We start from the raw sequence: 13,431 nt of genomic DNA, 5'->3' as shown, positions 1-13,431 counted from the left end.
AGCTGAAATCTTAAAGAAGATTTAGAGATCGGCAGGTTATTGTTTAAGCTAGCGACAAACAAGAAATACTTACAGTATTGCGCTAAATATTGCATCTTGACGAATAATTTACTAGATAGATAAAATATATTCAAAATTATTTATTTCCTGTCTGGAGAATGCATCTAATGCTATCCTTCATTATGTTTCCATCGCACGTAATCGACGGAGATATTATGGCTGAGTAAACCAGAAGAATGGGGTCACAATCCGGTGGGAGCCCTTGCCAGCCGTCATCACCCACACCCGAGGCCAGTCACCAGTAACCAACGATGACGTGAACCGTAACTCGAGTCGGGAGCCAAGGGAGATCCAGAATGAAGACCATACCAGTCGAATAGCGAAAACAAGAGAAGTCGAGTTCCATATATTTAGTTTTCGTAGTTAAACTACTTATATTTGGATGAACGATAGTAAATGACTACTTATATATATATATGATTGTAGTATGGTTAAGTTTCTTCAAGATAAAAGTTCCATGAATAGTGTCATTAAAAAGGGATCCATATAACTTATTTAGGATATGGAGTTAGGTAGTCTTTGATGTTTCAAATCTATAATCAATGAGTAGGAATGCTTGTTTATTTTATGTGAAGCTTTGAAAACCGACGTTATCAATGTGATTCTGAAGATTTATGCCTTTCATTGTGTAATTCAACTCCAGTGCAATGCAGAATGGTATAAGACCGTCTTCTAGATTAATAGAACTTAATTTGACGATAACTTGACACCAAAAGGAAGTAAGTAGAACCTGAAATATTAACACATGCGTTCTTTTGCTGGGGATATGTGATTGCTTGTGTTACGGAATACCGTAAACCCATGATATGTGATGAGATTATGTGAATGGAATATACGTATACTGCACCATATGTAAAGCAACGAATGATTTTGTTATGTGGAATCGTTGTTATGATCGATGATCTTAAGAGATTATAGGCTAAAATAATGGATATATGGAAGTGTATAAGTAATGAGGAATTGTTATTGATGGAATGCGTATTTGGTGAAATACGACTAGATTTGAGCAGTTGGTAATATTTAAGCAACATAACGCTAATGTTAGGTTATAGTTGAGGTTTTCGTCATGTGAATTATGTAGCAGTATACGAAGTCGGGTTATATGGCACATGCATACGATTGTAAGAGGTTAATGAACTTACAGGCTACTTGTGGTGTACGGTCATCAAAAATTATATCCTAAAACAAGGCATTTGCGATTGAAAATTATTTTTTTTTTGAAGAATCTCACATAATAAGCTAAGCCCAAGTTGATTTCCTGTCAAGCGCATGTTTGGAGGGAGGAAACGTCTTCATGACTAAAATGACTACTGCTTGTAAACAGGTAAATTTCCGATACCATTTTCTGTTTTAATTTTGCGGAAAGATGTTTATTTACAAATGGAAGTATTGCATTCCTAGATGTTTGATTAGCTTGTTTGCACATGTATGTTATGATAGGCTACTCCTATTTATTTTCAGATGGTTTTATGACCAAATTAGTTTACCTAGTATAAAGAATATTTTATTTTCGGTTTTATTTGAGTCGGTATATAGCTGTATGGTAATTATTGAACCATATTTATGGAACTTACTTATATTGTTATCGTTAGCCCGCCTGGTGGCCATGATCGTTAAGGCGCTGAAGTCTAAAACGGTCTAACACCGAGGTTAGCCGGTTCGAGTCCCGTTGGTCGAAAAAATTTTCACCATCAGAATGTTGGCCGGCAGGGTAGGGGAGGTGGTGGTATACAATTTCTAATCACTAGATTGCGTGCCAAAAGCCTGGATTAAATTCCAAACCTTTCCGCAGTGCTCATATGGAGTGAGGGCATATGACGCTGTTGATGGTGATTCGTCCGTCGGATGGGGACGTTAAGCCTTGAGCAGACCCCTTGGTGCTATTCGACAGGAGTAGGCTATGTGCCGGCACCGGGTTTCACCCTCTCCCTACTATCATATATCACGTCATTCATTTCATCTCTCATTAACTCCTCTGATGAGGTTGACGTCAGGAAGGGCATCCGGTCATAAAAAACCGCCACGACAAATTCATCTCACCTCATACCCGACCCCGTAGGGAAACGGGACAAGGGCTGGACAAACAAACTTATATTGTTATCGTTATTACACAATGAAGACTTGAGAAAACAAAGAAAGCAAAGATCATACATATGAATTTTGTAGGGATATTCAATGAAATTCAGATGATATTTTAATGATGTTTAATTGATATTTGAGTGATACTTAGTTAATGTTCTTGATATTTCAACATTATTTCACCGATATTCCAAGGTATTTCAGTCACTTCAGTGACTTTTCAATGATTTTTAAGGAATATTTCAACATTATTTCACCGATATTCCAAGGTATTTCAGTCATTTCAGTGACTTTTCAATGATTTTTAAGGAATATTTCAACATTATTTCACCGATATTCCAAGGTATTTCAGTCACTTCAGTGACTTTTCAATGATTTTTAAGGAATATTTCAACATTATTTCACCGATATTCCAAGGTATTTCAGTCACTTCAGTGACTTTTCAATGATTTTTAAGGAATATTTCAACATTATTTCACCGATATTCCAAGGTATTTCAACCATTCCAATGACATCTCGACAATGTTTAGGGGATATTTTACAAGATTTCAATAATATTTCAATGAATTAATAATATTTCAAAAATATTGAAACGAGATTTTAATGTTAATTTCGACGATTTTTTTTCTAATATTTTAAGAAAATATGAATTGTATTTCAATTTGGAATTGGAATTCCTAAGAATGTAACTGAACATGTAATTGTAATCATACTTCATTCCAAGTACAATGAACTTTCAATAAAATAGGAGACAAGGATTTTAACCGGAATTCTTGTTATTTATTCATTTCATTATCAGAGGAGATATTAGATGGAGTACTTATAAATAATCAATAGATAAATTCTAAGATCTATTTTATTATTGGCTACAATTAATCGGAACTGGTTTTGCGGACGGACTTGGGGAAAAGGCTGTGCATTTCTCAGTTTGAGTACACGTTAAAAAAAGGTTAATTGAAATGAGTATCCCTGAAAGGTATTGTGCAGCAAACGAATATATGGTTTGATAACAAAATACGATTCTCACGTGATATTCACCGAAATAAGCCAATATCGATGTAGACAAATGAATGCACATGTTGGATGGGATGAAATATACTGAAACGGTAACACCCTACGAGCATTCACGTTTCATTCTTTTATTAAGAGAAGCTCGCTAATACCCGGCCGTAAGCCTTTAAAACTTGCGCCGAGCGCACAGGCATAATGGGAACTGCGAGCAAGTTCGCGACGTTCCAGAACACCGGCCAAGGACAAGCGACGTCACGCAGAAGGTTCCTTCGTGTTCCATTGCTGCATGAACGAAATATAAGCGAGTCGCCAGCCTGGGGTAAGGCAGAATGTAAGCAGAGAGCCTGCAGTAAAGCAGAGGGAGTGCGCGGTATGCGACGGCAGTGTGCTGAAGGCAGAGAGTGGAGTGAGTCGGCAGTAAGCCGTGAGTCAGCGAGTGTGTGCAAGTAAGCCGTCGGGACATAATTCGTCTCTCGATCCGGCTGTATATTTGAATTCGTTTAAAGACTGTGTTCTTGCATTAATTGTGCCAGCTTTGAATTCGTTTAAAGACTGTGTTCTTGCATTAATTGTGTCAGCTTTGAATTCGTTTAAAGACTGTGTTCTCGCCAGCTTGAATTCATTTAAAGACTGTGTTCTCACATAAACTGTGCCAGCTTTGAATTCGTTTAAAGACTGTGTTCTTGCATTAATTGTGTCAGCTTTGAATTCGTTTAAAGACTGTGTTCTCGCCAGCTTGAATTCATTTAAAGACTGTGTTCTCCCATAAACGGTGCCAGCTTTGAATTCGTTTAAAAACTGTGTTCTCGCATTAATTGTGTCAGCTTTATTTCATTTAAAGACTGTGTTCTTGCATTAACTGTGCCAGCATTAATTTCGTTCAAAGACTGTGTGAAAGCAGCGGTAGTATTTCTAGCCAGCCCCAATTTCATTTAAAGACTATGTCTATCCGTTGAACTGTGTTGCATTATGATCTTAAGTGCCGGTGTTAATCTGAAAATCACGACGCACGGGAATTTGGACTGTCATTTATTTCAACAAATGTATTATGCTGGTGGAGTACAGTGCAGAGACTGTACTCGATAAATTTAATTTTCTTTATGAAGTGCTTGATCATCGCACCTCGGAAGGTTCTAGATTGTTTCATTTGCGTATTATTCCCAATACGAACTGTGACTCTAACTTTATCCTTGCTACTGTGGGAACTATTTCGGCGTGCTTCGCCATAGGGAAGTGTCACACCAGTACCCCATGACGTCAAATGTGGAAGCTCCACATTTCCCCATTCCTGCCTCTGGTTCGAGTCATCAACACTAATGCAAACACCAACGACGGAAGACAACGCCGACGCCGACCGTAAGACGACGCAGCCGCCGCGGGACAACGTCCTCTTTACGCCCTCAGGGACAAATCTACAATTCAGCTATAAAAGGTGACATAATTATTTGCCTATTTATTGAATAAACTAAAGGATCCACTTAATCATGAATTTTTCTTTCACTACCCTTCTCTCTTACTCTCTTAGCATGAGCCGTACACGCCTTGTCGTTCCTCATGCTCTCCGATAAACTGAAGTACGGGCGTTCCTGTTACAATACAAACGTTTTTTTTTTGCAAATATAGATAATTATAATATTATTTGATTACAGACCTAAGTTGATGTAATTATTTTCATTCTTACCTGCGTGTCGTCCTGAATTTTTAGGAGATGATTATATTTATTTGTCCATCCAACATATTCTATTAGATTATTAGCCGGAGTATATGAGGCAGTTAGGGAAAAGGCACAATACGAATGATGTACCCCCGTTCGGTGCAATACTTTTGTTCACAATGAATCCAGTACCAAAGTGGTGTGTTTTATCATGACAGCTATAATATATGTTATATTCCTTCTTTTCCATAATGCCATTCCCAAGCCATCGTATCTCTTGTAGGGCTAGTATATCTATACTGTATTCTTGTATATTACTCACAAGATTTTGGAGGGCACCAGTTCTATACAATGATCGTACATTCCATGTTCCAAATCGTACCCATTTATCCTTGCAGGGTCATCTATATTCAATCCGTCCGGGTTCTGTTTGTTGAGGATTTGTAACAATTTCTTCTTTTCCAGGGTGGGGCTGTTAAGCCCACGCTCACCCCAACCTGGAGGACCAGGAACCTTCTGTTAGTATTACCATACCTTAGCCAAGAAGGCCCTGTTTTAAGGCGCCAGGCATTTGTCTTCACCCATCCCCCTACGGGGTAGGATTTGCTGGTTGCGTAGGCAGGTAATCCTGCCAACTAGGGCATTTCCCAGTATTTTCCAGAGGCACTTGCATGGCACAGGCACCTCCACCGGGACTCAATAACCAGCCATTCACCCTCACCATTGTTCCAGGCTTGGGACCGGCACAGAGTTGAGCTGGATTGCTCCGTCTGTGGGTGGTAGTCACGCAATTACATGGCACTAAAATTAATTTGTGTTTTTGGCTACTGATTCTTGGTGCAACCTGGGACTTATACACTTTACCGTATTTTGAACTACTTCACTCTTCAAGCAAATTCAACCTTCATGTGCCTACCGTTACTCCTATTAGAACTCTTTTTGCGTCAGTCGTGTCTCTCGGTTCCCTCATTCCCGTCCTGTCTCCACCCGTCATCTTGTTTGGAATTTTGTACGATTGTAAGATATTAGATATTTAAAATTTACGACTAATTTCTAAAGAACTTAACTACCGTTTTGATCAATCTCACTGTTGCCACTTTTGAATTGGGTTACTTATTCAGTTAAATTTATGAGATTGGTTAATGATTTGGCATAAGTGTTTGCACATCTAAGGATCTGGATTAACTATATAAAGTATTTATACCAAACACACTTGATATCACTTTCAATATTTGTCTCGGTTATCTATCGAATTATATTCGTCGGTAGTGTACACGTACGTGTATTTATTCTAGTAAAAAGTTATCATTATCGAAATTATCTTTTCGTTTCACTGTACATCTTGTTATCATCCTCTACATCTCGGATCCCTCTGGGGTATATTCCACTGTGCACAAAAGTGTTTTGTTGTTGTTATTATTATTATTATTATTATTATTATTATTATTATTATTATTATTATTATTATTATTATTATTATTATTATTATTATTATTATCAGTAATATTGAAGTTACACCAGTACTCAATCACTGAACTAACCTCAGCCTAACATACTGTCACCACATGCTGGCAGAGCACTGTAATAACCTAGTAACAGTTATAACAACAAGATAGCAGAACACAAAGGTAACAACATGGTAGCAGAGCATGGCAAACAAGTGACAAATATTTCATAGACCACTAAATATTAATATAAACTTGAATGAAGATATAATTCAGGGGTGTTGAATTCTACATAATTATGTGAAATCCTCCAGATGGATATAGGTGTAAAAAAACACTATATGAAACACAACTGCCAAGCATTGCTAGAGGAAATGTGCGACACGGAAGTATGTCTGCTAAAAATGTGCAAGATACATTTGCAGATTACTTTGTAAATGATGGTAAATTACCATGGCTAGATAAAATGGCATGAATGTGCCTACCGAAGTAGTGTAAATAATGTCAATAAATGACTTACCCAAGATGATCTTTTGTTCTGTACTGTATCCATCTCCTCCAAAACTTTTCACCAGATCTTCCTAACATGACTTCTTCAACACCCTGTTCTTATACTCCGGATATTCCATGTTCGAAATGGCCGGCCTTTTCTGAATTTCATCAACAAGCAGGTTCATGTCAAAGTGCTTGGTCACCATGCTGTTTCCCACTGACAAAGTGTGCGTTCAAGGGAACATGACAATGCAATTCTGGTTATCTATCACGTGATAGGAGGAAATTTGAGTCACGCTACAATGGGCACCAAACGAATTTGCACGTTTGGATGTGTATGAGTCAGTGCAATTCCAGGTATTTAATTATCGGGTGTTAGCTAATGAATGCCGCATGTACAGGCCTTAAGCCTCACATGAAGTTGCAATTGACAAGTATGTTTTTTTCCTTCTACTGTAGATATGTCCAACACAAAAATATTTTTAGGTGTAAGAGCCTACCTTCCAGCTGCTCTGGCAGAAAGCTTCAACATTAACTGTTCGGCAAAGAGCACTGATAAATGTAGGTAGTGAATCTGAAGGTAAATTACTGTAGCACACCACAGTGTCCAACACTTGCAGGCAGGTAAGAACAACTTGTTGAGAATTGCTACAGCAGCACAGGTAACAGGTATTTCTGAAAAGGCAGATAAAGCAACACAATAAATAATTTAACATTGTGTATACCAAAAATATACCTTATCCCTTTCATAATTACTACACAAAGCTACAGCAGTATATCTGAAAAGACAAATGAAGAAACACAATAAATAATCCAACATTGTGTACAACACAAATATATTATTTCCATTTTTTGCCTGGTCCCAAGTCAGAATGAGAAAGGAGGAGGGTTTGCTGGGCTGGCACCCATCTGTAAAACTGCCAATGCCGAGTGTTGGGCGGCGGGATATAACCTGACTCCCTATGGGGGATAATAGCTTCGGGCGAATGAGACCTTTAGGTGGGGTGATGGTCCCCACAGTGGAGGAAATGCCTCTGGAATCCATTATGCAGCGGCTGTTCTCCATGTTAGGGGCAGCTGTACAAGGCGTCGTCTGTACTTCAGAGGAGCAGCCTCATTATCACCTCACTGGATCACATCCAGAGTTGTAATTCGGGACCTAGTCCCACACAGGTGACACCTTGACAGTCAACCATGGAAGGTCTTTTAAGAAATATTCCACCGGCTGAACCAAGAGTTCAGAGAAGGCAGCATTCGGATACGGTGGGCTGCTACTTGAAACATACCGTGAAGTTGGAGGCACGGAAATACCCCAGTACCACATACACGAATGAGACAAAGTCAAGAATCAAACCAAAGCAGATAACATACTTCTCTACGCACAATATAAACTCACGCATGCAAACCAATAAACTAAAAGTGATCACCAACATAATGGACCAACACAAAATTCTTTTCATAGGATTACAAGAAATTAGAAACACTGACCAGGATGCCTTGGAATCTCAAGGGTACAGACTTCATAAATGTATACCTGGGAAGAGAGTGATGAAGAATGTTCCACAATTTGGAATACGATTTTTGGTCAGCCTTAAAATAATAAACTCAGTTCAAGAATTTAAATCACTGTCTCCCAGACTCTCAACGATCACCTTAAAGGCATCTAATAAAATATATACTATAATAAATGCCCATGCTCCCACTAATGATAAAAACAACTCCTCAAAAGACCATGAGGAAACAGAAGAAGTTTGGGACCTATTGGACCAGACCACAGATAACATCCCCAAACACCATGTAAAATTATTAACAGGTGATTTCAACGCTCAACTAGGCAGAGAAAGAAAATACCGTGACATCATCAGAAAATGGCCAGCACACAAGAAAACAAATAAAAATGGAGAGAGACTAGTAGACCTCTACAGAAACCATAATTACTAAAGGAGAATGGCAACTGGATCACATCTGCATAGACAAATACCACCACAAAGAGATCTATAACGTCAAAGTCCTCCGAGGAATAGACACAGGTTCAGATCACGACGTAGTTAAAATAAAAATTAAGCTCACTCCCGAGAGGAGACAACGAAAGCAAGCTCCTAAAACTAAAAGAAAAATAGCTTCTACCCAGCTAATCAACAATGAAAAAACCAAAAAGCAACTGAAAAAATAAAAAAAACATCTATAAACTTGAAGACTTAGTACACAACCTTAAACAAATTGCAGAAGACATGGCTCCAATTAAACCATGTAAAAAAACACCAATGGTGGAACAGTGAATGTGATGAAACAGTGGAGAAAAGACATCAGGCATGGCTATTACATCAGACCCAAAAATCAGAAATATCCTATCAAAATCTAGTAAAACGGAGAAAAGAAACTACCCAAGTCTTAAGAAAATAAAAAGACAGCATCATAAGGACATACTGCAATTAACTGAAGAAGAATTCAATAAAACTCACTCAAGGGATTACTACAAAACCTTCAGAAAACTGCTCCAAAAATATGAACCCCCTACCCTACTGACGAAGGATGAAAATGGTAAGCTGGCTCATAACAATAAAGACAATGCAGAAATTCTGGCTAAATATTTCAACAAGCTTCTAAACTGTGAGGAACCTACAGAACTCCTTCATTTGAACACCAACACCCCAACAAAAATACCACCAGAAAACATCAATTCGCCCAGAATAAAGGAAGTCTACCAAGCTCTGAATAAATTTAAAAAACTACAAAGTGCCAGGAGAAGATCAGACCTTTGCGGAAATCTGGAAATGTATACAGGAAGATCAGCAAATGTTGCCCTCCATCAACAACTTGTCTCTATCTGGATTAAAGAAGAACTGCCAGAACACTGGACAACAGCCGTCATTCATCCACTGCACAAAAAAGGAGACAAAACCGACCCTAATAACTACAGGGAAATCTCACTCCTAGACATAACATACAAAATACTTTCAATAATCATCCTTAATAGGATAAGTTTACAACTTGAGAAAGAACTAAGAGAATAACAAGGAGCTTTCAGACCCTGGAGGAGCTGTCCTGATCCGATCTTGAGCCTTAAGTTGATAATGGACTATAACAGGAAAAGAAACAGAGATATGGTGATAACATTTGTAGATTTCAAGAAAACCTATGATTGCATCCATAGAGAATCTCTGTTTAAAATTTTAAGACACTTTGGACTACACCCCAAATTAATAAACATGATAAAATTGACTCTCCCTAATATCAAATCAAAAGTTAAGTTTAGGGGTGAAACACCAGTATTTTAAAATTAAAACTTGACTACAGCAGGGAGATGAGCTCTCACCACTATTATTTAACTGTGCTCTACAAATGGTAATGAGGTAATGGTTTAGGAAAATTTCCCCAAAAATAAAGATTGGCCCAAAAATCAAAACAAATTGACTGCTACATGGCTGAAAGCAACGGCCATTTAGTGGACATAAAAGGAGCAAGAGCTGAGCTGAGCTGAGTTCTAGAAGATTCCTCTAGTGTTGATATTTTAGTGTTTCACCTGGTCTTCTGTGAGGTGCAGTCTTCCTATTGCAGGAAAGCTGAGACCTTGCGCAGGACATGTTATTGTGATGGATGAGTGTTTTTAAAATCTTTACTTATCTTGAACTTGCTTGCATCATTTATTTATTTATTTATTTATTTATTTATTTATTTATTCATTTATTTATTTATTTATTTCCTTTACTTTACTTTGATTTTGACTGATGATGGCCTCTATTTCTATTTAATTAAAAGTGGAAGCGGTACTGGTTTCGACCCCAAACTGGGTCATCATCAGCTGAATAAAAAGCAAAAACAATGCATAGGTAAGTAAGAAATTAAAGAATGAGTCTTCCACAAAAACAGTTGAAGAGGCAAAATAAGATGATATTGATTGGCACTGTGTGATTTTAAATCATAAAATCTAGAAGAAGTAGAAGGTCAGTCACTTATGTGAAGTAAGGTGCTATCTTCTGAAAAGTAGCACAACATATGCAAAATTCAGCACTGTCTCCAAATGTTTATGAAAAGAGGTGAACAGTTAAGTGAGCCAGCATGCAGATATTATCAGGCGCAAAGTCACAACATAATTTAATGAATATGAAGTCCAAAATTGTGTAGAAACTGAAGACGAGTTGCTTGATTGAAGCGAATTGCTAGCTCCTGAAGATCAACGCAACACACTCAATGTCCAGCACTGTGCTTTCAAATGCTGACGGAACTCTGTGAATAGCTTGATGATCCAGTCCATAATTGTTTCGGTTGCGAATATGTGTGTATATACAGTTCAATACGGAGTATCACAAAATTTTTATCTTCAAGCCATAATTTCACAAATACTGATCACAATCTAAAAAAAATAAATGGTTAATACGAGCTCTCTGCTCGATATCTTTGAGAATTGTTGCATCCACCTGGATCAATTCTTTAGTCCCAATTTCAACCTTAATGAAATATCTGAAGAAAAAAAAAAAAAAAAACTTTATTTGATCTATTAGTTCCTATTCCTCCTCTGCGAAACATGTGACCTTGCCGCGGTGGGGAGGCTTGCATGTCCCAATGATGCAGATAGCCGAGCCGCAGGTGCAACCATATCGGATGGGTATCTGTTGAGAGACCAGACTAACGAATGGTTCATCGAAAGGGGGGGTAGCAGCCTTTCGGTAGTTGCAAGGGCGGCAGTCTAGATGAGTGACTGATATGGCCTTGTAATAATACTCAACATAGCTTAGCTGTGTTGATACTGCTACACGGATGAAAGCAACGGGAAACTACAGCCGTAACTAACTCCCGAGGATATGCAGCTCTCTCTGTATGAATGATGTACTGATGATGGCTTCCTCCCGGGTAAAATATTCCGGAGGTAAACTAGTCCCCCATTCGGATCTCCGGGTGGGGACTACGCGAGAGGGGGCGATCATCAGGAAGATGGAATGTTAGAAGTTTGAATCGTTGTGGTAGGTTAGAGAATCTGAAAAGGGAGATGGATAGGGTAAAGTTAGATGTAGTTGGTATAAGTGAAGTACGTTGGCAGGAAGAACAAGATTTTTGGTCAGGCGACTACCAAATTATCAACACAAAATCAAACAGGGGAAATGTAGGAGTTGGTTTAATAATAAGAAAATAGGGCAGCGGGTAAGCTACTATGACCAGCATAGTGAAAGAATTATTGTCGTCAAGATAGACACCAAACCAATGCCCACCACAATAGTGCAGGTCTATATGCCTACTAGTTCAGTGGATGATGAAGAAATCGAAAGAATATATGAGGAGATAGAAGATTTAATACAATATGTAAAAGGTGACAAGAATCTAATTGTGATGGGAGACTGGAATGCAATGGTAGGCCAAGGAAGAGAAGGTAGTACAGTAGGAGAATTTGGATAGGGACACAGGAACGAAAGAGGAAGTTGGCTGGTTGAATTCTGCACTGATCATAATTTAGTCCTTGCCAATACTTTGTTCAAACACCACAAATGACGGCTGTATACGTGGACGAGACCTGGAGACACTGGGAAGTATCAAATAGACTCCATTATGATTAGGCAGAGATTCAGAAACCAGGTGTTGGATTGCAAAACTTTCCCAGGAGCAGACGTGGACTCTGACCACAACTTGTTGGTCATGAAATGCCATCTGAAGTTGAAGAAATTGAAGAAAGGAAAGAATGCAAAAAGATGGGATCTAGACAAGTTGAAAGAAAAGAGTGTGAGGGATTGTTTCAAGGAACATGTTGCACAAGGACTAAATGAAAAGGCTGAAGGAAACACTATAGAGGAAGAGTGGAGAGTCATGAAAAATGAAGTCAGTACGGCTGTTGAAGAAATGTTAGGAAGGAAGAAAAGATCAACTAAGAATCAGTGGATAACTCAGGAGATATTACACCTGATTGATGAACGACAAAAATACAAGAATGCTAGAAATGAAGAGGGCAGAAAAGAATACAGCCGATTAAAGAATCAAGTGGATAGAAAGTGCAAGGTAGCTAAGGAAGAATGGCTGAAGGAGAAGTGCAAGGATGTCGAAGGTTGTATGGTTGTAGGAAAGGTAGATGCTGCATACAGGAAAATCAAGGAAACCTTTGGAGAAAGGAAATCTAGGTGTATGAATATTAAGAGCTCAGATGGAAAGCCACTTCTAGAGGCTGTTGATGCTGATGAAATGGGAGACCCAATTTTGAGGTCAGAGTTTGACAGAGCTGTGAGTGACCTCAATAGGAACAAGACACCTGGAATTGATGACATTCCCTCTGAATTACTGACTGCCTTAGGAGAAACCAGCATGGCAAGATTATTCTATTTAGTGTGTAAGATGTATGACACAGGAGAAGTCCCATCCGATTTTCGGAAGAACGCTGTTATACCTATTCCCAAGAAAGCCGGTGCTGACAGGTGTGAAAACTACCGCACCTTTAGTTTAGTATCTCATGCCTGCAAAATTTTAACACGTATTATTTACAGAAGAATGGAAAAACAAGTTGAAGCTGAGTTGGGAGAAGATCAATTTGGCTTCAGAAGAAATGTAGGAACACGTGAAGCAATCCAGGCTTTACGTCTGATCTTAGAGGATTGAATCAAGAAGGACAAGCCCACGTACATGGCATTCGTAGATCTAGAAAAGGCATTCGATAATGCTGATTGGACCAAGCTATTTATGATTCTGAAGATGATAGGGATCAGATACCGA

General features: G+C 38.5%; 1 protein-coding gene across 3 annotated transcripts in view; it reads right to left on the bottom strand.

Annotated features, from left to right (window-relative positions):
• gig (tuberin) overlaps nt 1–13,431 on the bottom strand; it is a 619,250-nt gene that overhangs the window by 534,504 nt on the left and 71,315 nt on the right. For 2 of the 3 annotated variants that reach the window (XM_067150053.2, XM_067150054.2), the window contains exon 6: nt 7,242–7,416. In XM_067150053.2, coding sequence (XP_067006154.2) covers nt 7,242–7,416 — 175 coding nt within the window. Of the gene's footprint in view, nt 1–6,769; nt 6,874–7,241; nt 7,417–13,431 lie in introns of those variants that run through there. The other variant, XM_067150056.2, reaches the window with a different exon arrangement.

The sequence above is a fragment of the Anabrus simplex genome, chromosome 6 (assembly GCF_040414725.1).
Source record: "Anabrus simplex isolate iqAnaSimp1 chromosome 6, ASM4041472v1, whole genome shotgun sequence".
In the NCBI taxonomy this organism is placed as follows: domain Eukaryota; kingdom Metazoa; phylum Arthropoda; class Insecta; order Orthoptera; family Tettigoniidae; genus Anabrus; species Anabrus simplex.
Note: the sequence above shows the minus strand (reverse complement) of the source record. Positions and strands in the feature narration are given on the sequence as shown.